The sequence below is a fragment of the Crocuta crocuta genome, unplaced genomic scaffold (genome assembly GCF_008692635.1).
Source record: "Crocuta crocuta isolate KB4526 unplaced genomic scaffold, BGI_CrCroc_1.0 scaffold42, whole genome shotgun sequence".
NCBI lineage: Eukaryota > Metazoa > Chordata > Mammalia > Carnivora > Hyaenidae > Crocuta > Crocuta crocuta.
In genome coordinates this window covers 502,925-519,788 of record NW_027528744.1, presented here as the reverse complement: position 1 = coordinate 519,788, position 16,864 = coordinate 502,925, and the positions used below count along the sequence as shown (strand labels likewise).

At 37.5% G+C, this 16,864-nt stretch overlaps 1 protein-coding gene across 1 annotated transcript in view; it reads right to left on the bottom strand.

The window, feature by feature from the left end:
* KIAA0825 (KIAA0825 ortholog) overlaps positions 1–16,864 on the bottom strand; it is a 358,820-nt gene that overhangs the window by 241,345 nt on the left and 100,611 nt on the right. Inside the window, exons 12-13 of the mRNA XM_077755312.1 lie at positions 16,674–16,856; positions 5,002–5,112 (exon numbers count right to left, since the gene is read on the bottom strand). Of these exons, the coding sequence (XP_077611438.1) occupies positions 5,002–5,112; positions 16,674–16,856 (294 nt within the window). The remainder of the gene's footprint in view (positions 1–5,001; positions 5,113–16,673; positions 16,857–16,864) is intronic.

Genomic DNA, 16,864 nt, shown 5'->3' with positions numbered 1-16,864 from the left:
ACATTTATATGAAAGCACAGTATGGTGTCATAGTATTAACCTTGAGATTAATATATTCTCCACATGCCTTAGTAATCTAGTATGAAACTGATTACCCTTTCTAAATCAACTCACATTGTTAGCCTAAACCAGTGCTAGGGATAATGAATACAGTACATTTTACTTACTGCTTTGAAAATACATTTATTTTCCCTGAAGCAAACTCTTCTAAACTCTATTCCAGGGATTCTGGGAGAACATGAAACATTCTATTTTTACCAATTTACATACTTCATGGGCTTTTGCTAGTAATCCTACAGACAAATTTATGGACCACACAACTGTGTATGCATTTGTAACTCTTATCTTTAGTCTTAATTTCATATCCTCCTCCTTGCTGTGTTTCTTTCTTCTCACCTACTTTTAATTCATTATCTTCATAAATTTAATATTTGTTAAATCCTTTCTAAAACAATGCACATGTTTAAATAAATAAGCAAATAGGTGAATAAATTATTAGGATCCTTCATAATATTAGATATTTTAGCCACCTCTCTCCTCAGACGTACCTTTTCTAAAAAAGAAAAGCTTAATGTATTTTTAGTTTAACATCATCCAACCCATGTGTTTTCCTGAACAGTTCATTTTAGTTGCTAAAGTGAGGAATGGGGTTTTGAAGAATAATTTGAGGTGAAAAACATACAGAAACAGCAAGTATATGCAAGGGAAATGGATGGAAAGGTGGAGATTTTTAAGGCCACATGATGGTGGTCCAGGAATTCACACTGCAATGTTTCACAAGTATGATTCAATATATTGAGTTATTCCGAAATACTTTTATTGCTTCCCAGGGTTCCTCTGACTGTACCACTGTTCTGAAAGTGTTAGATCTTAGGTCACATGGATCATGTCTTTCTAAGCATATTCTGTGGACCTGTTAGAGAATAATTATCAGGAAGTATTCCCCTCAGGGTAGGGGGGCTCATCTTGTACCTTGCATGGGAAATTTAGAAAGGCAAGAAAGAGAGAAAAGGCATTACAGGACAGGAAACTACATGAAGGTCTGAAGCCAAGAATAAACACTAATAAAAGTGAAAAGTATGGAGTAGCTGTGTCCTAAAGACAAGTGAGGAGACTAACAACTGGAGCAGACAGCTGCTGGGTGCTCCCAAAAATAAGCCAGCCAGTGTGGGCCAAGCAGAAGCTACAATGGATTCCTGAGCAGGAGGGTGATATAATGAAAACAGTACTTGAAACATGTTAAATAAAACTCAAAGGTTGTTGTAATGGGTTGGAGAGAAAGGACGGTTCTAAGAGAACTGTCAAGAAAGAATCAACTGAAGATGATAATACAGTAGGAACAGGCAATGGAGGAGCTCAACACAGAAACTATACTTAAGATTCTACCCTGAAAGTGTTTGAGAATAATGACACTCATAATACAAAAGGCACCATGCAGAAAGGACAAGGGATGATTCAAAGGAAGGACCAGTGGAGGACATCATAGTAATACAGCAATACGGTGGGTCATTTGAGAAATACAAGCAAACAGACAATGTTGGTGGTAAAGGTAAATGCATAGAGCTGGAGATACAAAGCTGGAAATCATCAGCATAGAGATTATAGGGTAAGCCATGTGAACAAAAAAGCAATAAAATATGGGGTTTCTTTTGGTTTTAAAAAAATTGTACCATAATAAAGATGGTCCTGACTTATGAAGATTCAATGATTTTTTTAGCTTTATGATGGTGTGAAAGCAATGGGCATTTAGTAGAAACTGCACCTCAGATTTTGAACTTAGATCTTTCCTGGGGCTAGCGATATGTCTTACAATATGGAGCTGGGTGGTGGCAGCTGCTGCAGCTCCTGGCAGCCGTGCTTTCACAAGGGTGAACAACCTAGACGTTCACAACCATTCTGTAACCTGTTCAGCCATTCCGTCTTTCACTTTCAGTACAGTAGTCAAGATATTACATGAGATATGCAGCACTTTGTTATAAAACAGGCTTTGTGTTAGATGATTTTGTCCAATTATAGGCTAATGTGAGTGTTCTGAACAGGTTTAAGGTATGTGAGGCTGAGCTATGATGTTTCCAAATTTAGGTGAGTTAAATGCATTTGTGACTTAACAATATTTTCAACTTAGGATGAGTTTATCAGGATGTAACCCTATCGCCAGTCCAGGAAGATCTGTAAAATTTTTTTTCATTATGTGAAATACAGAAAATATGGAAAAATGATACCTATAAACAAAATTGCTTGCAATCCTACCATACAAAGATAAAAACTATAAGCTATCTAGTATAGATCCTTTCAATATTTGTTTTTCCATAAATACTTCTTTAAAGTATTTTTTAAAGTTTAAGAGAGAGAGAGAGGAGAGAGAGAGAGAGAGATAGCACGTGTGGGTAGGGGCAGAGAGAGAAGGACAAAGAAAATCTCAAGCAGGTTCTGTGTAGTCAGCTCAGAGCCTGACGTGGGGCTTGAACTGAAGAACTGTGAGATCATGGCCTGAGCTAAAATCAAGAGTCAGACATTCAACTGACTGAGCCAGCAAGGCACCCCACTATACATACTTTTTAAATGTTATATGTAAAGTAATATGGCATAGTTCAACACTTTCAATTGTATCCCACTTTCCAATAACTGTTCATCCCCTGGGAAACATGGGTCTCACATCCACAAAGCTTGAGGAATCCACATACTAGATCCTTCCCCTGGAGGATAAACACTATAGATTAGTATGTAAGAGCCCCATAAAAAGAGACTTTACATAATAAATGACTTGACAATCTTAGAGTTTTCATGCACACCTGTTAACATCACTCTGCATACACGTTCTCCCATTGACAAGACTAGGTTCACAGTCTGCCTCCCAGCTTTGATGTCTTCAGAAAGTTGCTATTTACACATCACTGTACTCTTCACAAAAGAATCACAGAAATACATGTCCCACAGATTGGTGTGATATTTAAAAGAGATAATGTGCATGAAGCACCCAGAATGTCTGGTATACAGTTATCATTAAAAATATGACATCTGGATGATGTCATAATCATTAACTGCAGCTTCCCTTTAACTATAAATCATATTTGTCATTTTAATATTTTTCAAAATCAACCCGTTGATGACTCCATAGTAATGTATCATATGACTATCTTATAATTGATTTTTCTAATTCTATATTGTTGGACATTTGTTTCCATTTTTTGTCTTTCAGAAATAATGTCTCAGCAGATATCTTTACATATAAACCTTCATCAGCAGCTCTGATTAAATCCATATGATTTGAACATTGGGGTACATGTGCTCCTACGCCTCAGCATTTCTGTATCCCTTGGGTANAAAAAAAAAATAATAAATCCATATGATTGATTCCTATAAATTTCTGGATAAAGACGAAAAATATTTTTAAGATTTTTGACAGAGCTTACTAAAAAGTCCTCCAAAAAGCTCGTACCAAACTGTTTCTACTATGGACTGATTAGTGATCTTCAAGTGCTGATGTCTGTGAAGGATAATAGTGTAGGTTGATTGCTACACATAAGGGGAGAGAAAGAAAAGTCTTTATACTTGCTTCATATATAGAAGAATGAAAGATGTTAAATTTAAGAAGTTGCTGTTTGAAAGATAAACCTATTTCCATGCTGACTTTCCAGACCTCTTTCTAGGCTGATTGACCCTGAAGGTGCAAGTCTCATGAGCAATGCCTAAAGTTATAGATGGTTATAGAGTATAGAGTATAGATCTAGGACCTATAGAGGATATATACGATATAGACTCTACAGGAAATAGGTTACAGATCAATGGCTATGGATTAAGATGGAAGTGGTAATATTAAAAGATTAAAGCAACTGTGACAGCATGGAGAACAAAAAGTTTTAGAAGTTTGGGAACTCATCAAAATGACAAGTTTTTTTTTTTTTAATTCACATTGTAAAAGATTCAGTTGTTTAATTTCTTATTTTTGCAATAATGAATTTTAGAGTCAGCTCTTTCCTTTTCAATGACATAGAGTCTATTTACATGCAACCTGCTGGGTACTGAGACAACAGGGTACTGAGGCCATTCCATTTCTAGGAATCAATCATAAGGAGTTAATCAGAGATGGTGAAAATGTTTCATTTGTAAGTGAAGTAACAACAATACACTTGAAGGTAGAGTCTATGTGTCACTGATCTTGGATTCCCCATTACCTACATGGAGCCACTTAATAGGTCAACAAGATATAGCTGTTGTGTTTATGGAAACTTTGTGTAGGAGGCTTACACACCCTTACTTCTGGGAGGGACTCGTTTCTTGAGAGAGAGATACAGTCAGTAAATTTAGAGAGTGAAATCACGGATAGGGTATTTCCAAGATGAATCAAGAATGTATGGGGATTAACAATATCTCCTTCAGCTATACATGATATATTTATTCACAGATACCAAGCCAAGGCACTCTCCAATGATATATTCAGCAAAGAATCAAACTGACATTCTATATAATGCCACCAAATGTCATCAGATTATTCTGTAAGTATATTTCATGCTTTAAATGATTTTCCTTATGTTTAAATGCTGTTAATTAAATAATAAAAGTGAAAGACCCTATTCATAAGTTTTAATGTTTCTTCTCTCTCAGCTTTTACATAAGGCTCTAGTTACATGAATTATCAAGTTTTGCTGTCTTTTTTTTTATTTTGTAATTAGTTGTTGTACTGTCAAATCCCCAGTAATAGATCAAAAAGGATGAATTTTAAGCTGACTAAGCAATTAGCTAAAATAGAACTACTAAGTTCCAAAAATTCACAATTTGCCATTACATCAGTAAAGCTATAAGTTAGTAGAATGACTATGTAGTTTGTATCTTGGATTCTTGAGCTAATAAAAAGAGAAGTAATACTTTTTACTTACCTACATAATATAAAAATTTCTAAGTTCTTTTTGAGAGATGCATTTACCTTGATGAATAAAAGTTTCTCTCAAACTTTAAATGAATTACCAAATTTTACATAGTAAAGTGTTTAGAGGTTCTCACCTGAGTAAAGAAGGGTAGAAATGTGATATGCAAGAAAACCAATGCAATGGTTGCTTAAAAATTGGTTTCATAGAATCTGAAGCAGAATCATCCATGCCATGCTGAAAAGCCCTGGGGAAATAAAATAATTATTTGATAATATACAGGAAACAATACCCATGAAGACCATCAACATTTTTTATTCTCACTCAGTAGTCAAAGTTAATGATTTTACACAAAATGATATTGTGCTAGAATGGACAATGCATTAATGCACTTGGGATCTGTGTTAATAGGTAACTCAGAGGCCCCTATATGGTAATCCTTACACTTAGAAAGGTCTGACAATATCATTATTATGTTAAAACTCCCATTATATAATTTGTCAAAAATAAATGTTTATAGTACAGGATAGAAATACCATTTCTTTCTCCCTCCTCAATCTAGAGCCAATAAATGTCAATATTTTGTCATATTTGCTTCACTTATGTAAAATGTTTAGCATAAAGATACCTCTCTTTATTCTTTAAAGTGATTTAGAAATACTAAACAATTAACGAGAATTTATAATTAATTCTGTATGTTCCTAAGAGCCTACAGAGAGCTTATAAAGAAAAATTTAACTGTGAAATATATGCCTATGATTTCAAAATTAGAACAATTTGGCCGGAATATCTGGTCTACAACTATCTTTGGAGAAGTGACTATAACATTTTTGTGGGTTGGCACAAAGTCAACAATAAATCTTGAGGCAATAAGAAAGAATTTGCTACATAAAATCTTCAGTAGATAGCTAGGTTAATAAAATTTTTATCATAACAGGAGACTATATTTGCCTACATGGAGTTCGGAATAACAACTGGGAACATTTTAGAAGTGGAACTGTTTGAAGTGGTACTATCTCTCTTTATATATACTACAGGAACAACAGTGTCTTTAAATAATATGTAGAACAGAATTCCATTTTGAAAGCCCTTCCTACCTTTTCATTCCATATCCTGCTTTTTGTATTTTCACATTTTCCAAATTTGACCTGTCTCTCCCCAGTCTGCCTTGCCAAGTAGAACACCTTCTAATTAAATATACTTCAACATTTTTTTTAGACTTTAATATACCTCTTCTTTGAATATTTATTTATTTTGATAGAGAAAGAGGGAGAGAGCATGAGCAGGGGAGGGGCAGAGGGAGAGAGGGAGACAGAGAATCCCAAGCAGGCTCTGCACGGTCAGACACAGCCTAATGTGGGGCTTGAACCCACAAAATTGGAGAGCATGACCTGACCTGAAATCAAGAGTCAGAGTGTTAACTGACTGAGCCACCCAGGTGCCCTATAATATATCTCTTTTTTGAAAACCATATTTTTTTCTTACTAAACTACAGAAAGAACAAAAATTCCTAAATATGCTCCAAAATGAGGCTGTGATATTTCCAATCTCTACATTACATTGTGTGAACCAAGCAGAAGCTTAGGTCAGGATACTAGGAGAAGCTTTTCTAAGGAGTATGGGCTTTGTGACAACAGTGAGGAATCACTGAACAGTTTATAGCATGAGAATTCTATCAGCTATTTTATATTTTAGAAAAATCACTTGTGCAATAGTGTGGAGTTTCAACTAACGATATCAAAGCTAGGCAGGGGGATGATGAAGATGATACTTCAGTAGACAGGCAGAAGAGGACAATGTCCTAAACCAAAGTAAGAGGCAGAGGAGACAGGGAGTAGGAGACAAATATAAAAAACATAACATTAATAGAGTTAACAATATTCATTCCCTAAAGAGATGGGGTTGGAGATGGCACAGGGAGAAAGGAGAAGGAGAAGGGCTAAGGCTTAAGAGAAATATGGAATGATTCGAAGGCATTTTATTTAATTTCACATATGTTGAAGGAGCTGCAGGCATTTGAGTGACATCCAATAGAAACTTAGATTTGCTGATGTAACATATACAAGAGATATCTAGGGGGAAGATATTGATGTGGAAGTCAGTAGAATAATGGCAAAACAACTGAAATGGGTGAATTCACCCAAAGAAAGTGTAAAAGGAAAAGTTGGTCAAGAATAGATGGTCTGGAACACACTGGCAATTAAAGGGTGAAGTGAGAAAAAGAAGCACTCAAATGAAACCAAGAAGGAACAATCAGAGATGTAGGCAAAGAACCATTCAGAGAAAGTGATGTTAGGGAAATCAAGGGAAGAAAAATGGCCACTAGTGATAAAAGCTGCAGAAAGGGTAATTGAATGTAGGGACAGCATTGGAGTTAGCAACTGGGTGGGCATGGATGACATGGCCCATGCTGTTTGTTTAGCATGATGAGGGCAATTGCAGTGTACTGAATGACTGGTAGGTATAAAAGTGCAGAAAATGAGTGAAAACTATGTTTTAGAAAGGAAACAATAATAAAGAAAGAATTTTTTAAAGTAGGCTTCACACTCAACACAGAACCCAATGATGGGCTTGAACTCATGACCTTGAGATCAAGACTTGAGCTGAGATTAAGAATGAGATGTGCCCCTAAAAGAATATTTTTAAATATAAAAGAATCTTTGGAGAAAGAGCCAGAAGAGAGAAAGACTATTTAAAAGACTACGGCCATGAGTAGGAGCTAAATGTGATCAAGAGCTCAGGTGAAAAGATTTGTTTTGGTTACAGAAAGAGACACATGGATCATCAAAGAATTTAGAGGTGAGTAAGGACCAAGATCATTATTATAAATGGAAATGAGAAGTTAAAGTGCATTCATGATGATCTAGGTTTTCTCAGAAAAGAATAGGGGCAAAGCCATCTGCTTACAAATAGTGGAATGGCGCAAGGCGGAAGGTTTGGCTAACATGGAAGAGGATGGAAGAGAAAACCACCCAGAAGGAAGACAAAGACTGGAGTTGTCAGAGAGTAAAAACGGCCAGCTGAGTGACTTTCACCGGCAGTGTTCCAAATTCTGGATGGAGAGGCCAAGAAAGTAAGGGTAGAGAGAAGGGACAAGCACTAGCAAGGGAGCTAGGAAAGGACAGTGCTGGCATAACGGGAGAGGAGATACAGCAAGGGATCTGGAAAGAAAGGAGACCTCATAGGAAGTCAGGCTGGAGGAAAAGGAGGGGACAAGAGATGAGGGCCTTGATGCAAGACCAGTAGGGACCTGAGGCTGTGGTATCCTAACCTCTGGCTATTTTACCACCTACGTCATTGAGCCCTTTGCATAAAGGAAATAAATGGAGATCTTAGCTAGAAAGTACTCTCTGTCACTACAGTCCTCTGCCTTAAAACCTTGTAGTAAGTCTTCCCTGCTACTTTAAGAAATGTCCTGTCTTACCCACTGCCAGCCCAGGCAGTGCATGGGCATGTGCAGGAGCTCTGGGGCCAAATGGACTGAGTTTATATTTTGGGTGGGCTCTTTAGTGGACATGTAATGTGGCTTCACAATTCATTCAGTTTCAGTTTTCTCATTTATAAAATGGTAAAAAAATATAATAATAATAGTCACCTCACACGGTCAGTGTGAGGATTGAGAAAATGATAAAGGATCTAGAAAGTGTATGTACATAATAAGGGACCAACATATGTAACACGTTATCAGTATGATAACAACAGTTGTAAATGCTTCTTAAGAAGGTCTACAACTATCTCATAGTCTAAATGGTTGCCTAATTACAGTTACATCCTTGAGATTAGAAAACAATAATGGAGAATCTAAGAATAACGGAATGGTTGTTTGGAATAGTGCCAAAATTTCTTAGACTACAAACCACTGGCAAAGCAGTATTTCCCAGAACACTTCTGCCAGTACCTAGACTCTTTTATTCCACTCATGGTTTCTCAGTCATCCTGGTAATAGTACGGTTATTTGGCTATAAGAAATGTTATGGCAGATGTTTATGGTCTCAGAGGGGGTGGGGTCTGTATAAGCATTTAATTCCACAGCAAGATCCCAAATTAGTGTCATTATTCTGGAGAGTATAACAGGGTGAAAATTGGCCCACAAGCCTCAATGGGGGAATGAAATGATGAGCTGGCTATTAGATAACCTCTAATGATGTTTTGGTATACACTTAAAAGAGAGGATGCTCTAAATAATTCATAGTGGAGAATAAAATACAATCATACAAGCCACAGAATTATATTTTCCACAAGACTTAAAAGAATTTTGATACAGCAAATTTAAAGAGTGTTTTAAAACTAAGTACTTGTCTATAGGTTGAAGAAAAATACATTTCCTCACAGTTTCAAATTAGCAGACTGTAAAGATGTTTTTGCTTAGGGGGGGAAAAAGTGAATTGGGGGAAATTCCTTGCCTTTGCCCTTCCTCCAGCATCAGCTGACCCTTGCCCCTTCTCTCTCGCTAACATCAGACAGACTCTGCGTTCCTCACAGCATGCCACTTGGGCCCTCTGCCCCAGATTCAGTCTCTTGTGGGTCTGTGATGTACAAGTCTGTTGCCTTCCTTCCTTTCTTCATTAACAAAATTGATTGACTTTGGGGGGCTTATGCAGCCAGCTGCTGCTAGAAAGACATAAATCCAACGCATATCAAAAGTGAGAACAACTGATAAGCTAAAAAGAGTTAGTTGGGTTTTATGCTTTGCTTGTGCCACCCTGATTTTGGCTGCCCGCCCAGGAGAAATATGCCTCATAATATGATGCTAATGGATTAAATCTCCAGGATGGAATTGAGGTAGCCCAGGGATGTGAGTTTCATAGGGATAGAGGGGCCAGGCCAGACACCTCACTTCTGTGTCTACCACAGTGTCTAAGCCACTGGAGACACTCCAGAAATTAAAGTACCAAGAGGAGACCACAACTTCAGAAGTAGAATTAGTTTGAAATTGAATTACAGAGATAGCACTGGAATATCTGAGACAATGAAGACACGCAAGCCTTCCTGATGTCTCTAAAATCACAATTAACCATGAATGTGTAGAGAGAACCAAATTCAATCTACTTCACATTTTATTTGTTTATTTTTTAAAAATGTTTATTTATTTATTTATTGGGGAGAGCATGCATGCATGCCCACAGAGGAGAAGGCAGAGAGAGAGGAAGAGAGAGAATCCCAAGCACACACCTTGTCCAGCATGGAGCCTGACACGGGGCTTGATCCCATTACCCTGGGATGAGGACCTAAGCCAAAATCAAGAGTCGGACACTTAACTGACGAAGATACCATGCAGATGCCCCATCTACTTCATCGTTTTAAACACAATTCTAAGTTATTGTTTTGTTTTCATAAACCAGCATTACCCCCTGGGACCATAAGTAGTTGCATGAATGCCATTAAGTGAGAGAAATTAAGGTAAGATACTTAGAATAAATTATGGCCCCTCACATTTCTCCTGCCCCCTCTCTTATATTTCTCATGATGAAGATAACTCTTTGAGGTTAGAAAATGATGATGTGAAGTTGAAAATGACTGGCACAATGCTTGGACAAACTGTAGGCACATAGCAGACACCAGTTAAAAAAACACGAATGGGACGCCTGGGTGTCTCAGTCTGTTGAGCATCTGACTTCAGCTCGGTTCATGATCTCCTGGTTTGTGGATTTGAGCCCCGCATTGGGCTTGCTGCTTTCAGCGCAGAGCCTGCTTCAGATCTTCTGTTCCCTTCTCTCTCTGTCCCTCCCCCACTCATGCCCTCTCTCTCAAAAATAAATAAAAACATTAAAAAAAAAAAGAAGAAAGAGAAAACAATGAATCATGGCAAGGAAGATTAATTCCAGGGGCCACGTGTGACGCGCGATCTTGGATGGTGCATAGCCAAAGGGCAGGTGGAGAACAGGACAGATGGTGAGGCAGAACAAGACTGGATCCCAGAAGAAAGGGCAGGAGCTAGCTAGTCAAAGACTCAGGACACGGGCGTTCTCCCAAGGTCATGACCAGCTCTTCACCAGTGTTTTACCTTTTTACTTTATTAGAATCACATATAATGCTATTTGATTTTAGGCTTAAAAAAGTAGAAAGTTTCCTCAAAAGCAACGGTTAGAGGAAGAGAATAAGGGGGGGTCATTTAATCTAAACAAAATGGCTAAACGAACTAACTTCCCTTTCTGAATCCTTTTGCATCCTGCCACTTTCTGTTACATGTTAATAATTTAAATTTTTATTTCTATTCAAACACATTCGTTTTTTAACACCTTCATTAAGGTATCTAATTCATGTACCACAAAAGTTACTCATTTTGAGTTTACAATGAAATGGCTTCTACTACATTCACAGAGTTGTGTAAATGTCACCTCTATCTAATTTTATAACATTTTCATTAGCCTCCAAAGAGATCCTGTACTCATCAGCAGGTTCAACCCATTCTTCCCTCCTTTCTGCCACGGCTAATCTATCTTCTGTCTCTCACTGCTTATTTGGGAAATTTCTAGTAAAATGAACTGTACAATATGTATTCTCTTTGGTCTGGTTGTTTTTACTTCACAGATGCTTTTGAGGTTCAGCCCTGAGGTAGGCGGCACCTGTCAGCACTCCATAGTTTTTCATGGCTGAACGATATTCCACTGTATGGATATGCCACATTTAGTTTGTCCATTCACCAACGGATGGGCATCTGGGCTCTTTTCCCTCTGTGATATTATAAAAACTGCTATGAACACTTGTGTACAAATCTTTGTACTGACATACAGTTTTGCTTCATTTACATATATACCTAAGAGTAAAACTGCTGGGTCAGATGACCATATGCTCAATATTTTACATAGGCATACTCTATGCTTAACATTTTGAGTAACCACCTGTTTTTGAAGCCTGTCAGGCACTCTAGAAATATGAAAAATGAAATTTTAGCCCTGCTGTGTGAGGGATGGCAAAATAATTTAAAACAAATAAGTAAATTTAAAGGCTAAGACCATAACCTCAAAATAACTATCTAGTGTTGGTTTGAAACCAAACTATAGACACAGCATGGAAATATGTTGGAATTTAGTTCTTCAAAGCCATATTAGTGTACCATGCGAATCCCAAGATAGGTCTGCTGTTCTTGTCCTAGTGGTCAATATTCTGGCCTATTTCCAATAACTCTGGCCTTTGCCCGGTATGTTGACACTCGTACTGAAAATCATCCTTCCCTGTTACTAAATGTAACACTGGGGACAGTGGCTATATATATGTAAATAAGTGTAATCTTAACATGAAAAATTTTATTAGAGAGGAGACATAGAATTGGAAGCAGGCTCCAGGCTCTGAGCTGTCAGCACAGAGCCCGACATGGAGCTCGAACCCACAAAGTGCGAGATCATGACCTGAGCTGAAGTCAGATGCTTAACCGACTGAGCCACCAAGGTGCCCCTAAAATTAACATTCTAATGCAACATATGAAACTGTGTTTGGGTATGTGTGCGAGTGTGAACTGAGTACACTTCTGAATGTGCAATTTAACTGCCTTTATGAAAGATCTACAAGCAATAGGCATTTTGGAAAATACACGGTGAATATTTTACGTTTTAGCAGGTCTCCTTCCCTGGAGGACAAACTTAAAGTACTCCTTTTATAACATTCTAACAGAAATCTGCAAAGGAGAGTTAAAAGAGAACACACTTTTGCAAACAGGTTTCATTCTTCCTGAAAAGATTTTAAAATCATGTATTCCTGCCCTGGGATTTAGTGGTCCTACGCTAAACTCCTAAAAAGGAAAATACATTCGGTTTATCTGTCAGAACTACTTGGAAGAAAGCAGTCACCTTCCAAAAAGGCATATCGCATGTAGTGACAAATGTCAGGTACAGTTTATAAAAAATTCAATACTATCAACATCCGATTGTTACTTTTCACCAATTCAATATGATGAACATCTGATTGTTACTTTTCACCAATTCCTCAAAGCACAGATTAATTTTTAAATGTGAGCTAGAGATACATTTTTTCCTCAATACTAATAATATGACAATTTCATACCCTGGCTGTGAAAAGAAGCTCAATAAGTCAAGAGGGTCCTTGCAACATACAATTTTTTCCTACTTGGTGGAGAACATGCTGCCCTGTAGATATTCTTTGTCAATATAAAGCAAAATATATTTCAAAGATTACATTGGTATTCTAGGAAAACAGTCATAACATTTAAATCAACATGAATGGATACAATTTGTGAAAATTTATATGAACTGAGAAACATTAAAAAGGAACGTAGCTAGACTTTACTCATGCTTAAAGGCAATGCAGCTATCTATGTTTTATATTAAGAAAAACCAGAGGCGGTGCTTGGTGTAAAATGTTCTGTAATCCTGGTTGAAATTAGCAATTTAAATTGTTGAATGAGGTTACAGTGCAATATCTAATGCACAAATCACAGAGATTTGAGTACTTGCATAGTTGTTAAAAAATGAATCAAAAGGCCATGGGTTAACAATAATAAATGTATGTTGCATTATTATTATTAAAATATCCAATCTTTGATAATAATTTATTTGTTTTACAAATGCATTGGGGGCTTAAGATTTTTCTATTCATCTGTGACAAACCATGAAATTCAATATTGCTCACCATGACCAATCCATGAAATTTGTCAACTTTGTTCCTGATTTTCACAGGGCCTTCCTCTCAGATGAAATGACCCGTTGAACTAAGAGCATAGCAATTTTTTCATCTATGGTAAATCAGTTTAGTTTACTAGGATTTATTATGTGTTTCAGACCTTGAGCTTTTTATGATTATGAACTATTATGCATTATATGCACTATTATGCATATAATCCCAAACTTACAGCAATTTATCTTACTATTTCTTCCCTTTCTGAAAGAATTCTCCATTTCTAAAATTAGTTCTCAATGGTAGGGTTGCCAGAAGAAACAATCTATAAACAATGGGTTTGTTGAAAGTCAAAGAGTGGGTGAAAATTATAGGGAAGGTGAAGTCAAACTTGTTAATTACTCTTAGGATTTCTAATAAAAAAGTCTCAAAATTTACTGAAAATCAAGATTTATATATTTCTCCTACCAGAATCCTCCAGAGAGGAATACTTTATCTAATTTATCCTAAGAAATAAAAATATGAATTATTTTTCCTAACCAAGAAACTGAGAATATGCAATTATCTAGTCTCTCAAGATAAAGTGACTATTTTGGAGGAGAATTTAAACAAACTTATATTTTATTATAAGATCTACTCCAACCTTTTCTACAATATTACCATTTGAATGAAACAAACCAGGAAAGTAGTTCAAAATTTTTAATTTTCCTAAATCTTATTTACTATATAAACGCTTTCAACATTTTAAAAAAACAGTTGCTGGGGCGTCTGGGTGGCTCAGTTGGTTGAACGCCTGGTTCTTGATTTAGGCTCAGGTCATGATCTCACAGTTCATGGGATAGAGCCCCGCGGTAGGTTCTCTGCTGACAGTGTGGAGACTGCTTGGGATTCTCTCCCTCTTTCTGTCTGTCCCTGCCCCACTTGCATGCACACACACTCTCTCTCTCTGTCAAAATAAATACATTTTAAAATAAAGTAAAAATGAAAATACAATGCACTGTTTGAGTCCCTGCTTGGTTGTCCTGCCCACTGTTCCCCTGCAGTGTATTCAATGAACTTCTATCTCCTTTGTTCTGCCTTTGGTGAGTTCTTTCAACACCCTGCCACCAGCCTTCAGTTGATTGGATTGCCCCACATCTGGTGGCTCTCACAGGGAACCTCTGCTGGCCTGGGACTTTGCCTGGATTCTCTGGGAATTTCTTGGGACTCTTCCATCAGTGGACAGATTCTAGGACTCCGTGGGAAACTGAAGACCACAAGAGGAGGTTATTCCTCCATGAGGATCCAAACTCCAGGGACAACCAGTTCCCCTTTTTCCCTTTGGAAGGACCCTTCCTTCCCTCCCCTTACTCTTTTTGGCTCTTCTGTTATCTAACCCTAGTACTCCTCATACAACTGAAGCTCTCTGGCCCAGGTGACTCCCAGGTGTGGTCTGAAGGTCTGAGGGTGAACAAGTTGGACTGCCCATGCTTGTGAGGGTGAAGGACCCCTGTCCTCTATTCTCCCGTTCCATCCCCCTGAGGCATCTCTTCCCAAAGTGTGGCAGCTCATCCAGGATCAACTCAAACATTAGGGAATTTGTTGGAACCCTTTCCTGATGTTGGTTATCTCTCAGCCACTTTGCTTCTTTCTGCCCCTCTTATTTCCCTTTGTTACTGAGAATGCAGCCACCATCTTGATCCACAGGCAAAATCTGTTACTACCTGTCTGAGTGTATCCAACAATTCCATGATTCAACAAGGATCCCAGCTCATACCATCAGAGGATCCTCTCCCCCCAAATCCCATGGAGCTGGCCACCAAGGAATTTAACTCAAATTGCCTATCAGCATGTTGATCTAATACCATGCTCTGGTCTATAACCGCACAGAACTTCTGATGGACTGACAATTTTAGGTAAGGACAGGTGCCTCCCCTGTCCGGTGTGAAGCAGCTAATGAAGATGAGACCTCCATCCAAATGCTAAGGACGTGTCACTGTTGATCTGTCAGGGGGCAATATAGAGGCCACTTTTAGGCAAATGCCTTGAGCAATGGGTAAAAGGGCCCACAGTGACAACTGAACTGAATGCAAACAGGCTCTTTAAACAACTCCCCTCAGTACTGCCTTAGCTGACCAGTGGGCTACTTACAACCCAGCACAGGGACCAAAAAAGGAAAATTCCATACATTCTCATGCCTCCTCACTACCACCCCCGTAACTGTAGCCTCTACCACTATCCCCTGGCAGGCAGTCTCTCCTTTGATCTTTTGCCTGGTGCTTCCTTGCAGTGTATTCAATACACTTCTTTCTCCTTAAAAAAAAAAAAAAAAAAAAAAAATGGAATTGCTGAGGCACCTGGCTGACTCAGTCAGAAGAGCACATGACTTCTGATCTCGGGGTTGTGAGTTCAAAGCCCATATTGGGCATATAATTTACTTTTAAAAAAAAGGTAGATAGATAGGTGGATAGATAGACAGACAGACGGACCTAAAATAAAAATTCAATTACTTAGTTCTATTCCCACTAGCCAATACTCGCCAGGCACTCAACTCAGCCTACTATTAAAAATGCAAATCTATGGCAGACTAACTGACAATGTGAAACCATTAGGTTTCTTCCAGATTTGGGAATATTTTAGAATCACCTTTTAAAATTTGTCAATTAAAGCAAATTACTTTACATAAAATTAAAACAAAAACTATTTTTTTAATGTTTTATTTATTTCTGAGAGAGAGAGAGAGACAGTGTGAGCAGCGGAGGGTCAGAGAGAGAGGGAGATACAGAATCTGAAACAGGCTCCAGGCTCTGAGCTAGCTGTCAGCAGAAAGCCTGACACGGGGCTTGAATCCACAAACCATGAAATCATGACCTGAGCTGAAGTCAGACGCTTAATCGACTGAGTCACCCAGGCGCCGCTAAAAACTATTTTTTAAAAGTCATAAAATATGATTTTCTTTTTCATAGAGTATCCAGCTATGATTAAAATAACTGTCCATTAACACAATCATTTAAACAATCCAAATAGTGAAGCTCAAGGTAATCCTGATCCTATCAGAGCCTTAGCATCTGAATAAGATTGATCAATAGAGATACAGCACAATATTAGTTCATTTTGTAAAATGGCCCAACTCATAATATCGAAAATGCACTTCAAAATATTTCTACTTGCTACTTCACACAATTCAATAAGCAGTATAAGAAAAACTTTAAGTCACATTATATATTTTAATAGCTAAAAAAAATCTTTGATACTTACTGATATAATTCAGTTAATGGTGAAGTCAAAACAACTAATGTTGTAAACAGATTATTACAGTGGGTATGAATTTTAAAAATTTTATCATCTCTATATTCAAGAGGATTCAAAAGCTTCTGTACAGATGTGCAAACTGACCAAAGCAAGTTCTCAGTGCATATTAAAATTGTCATGACATCAAGTCTATTGGA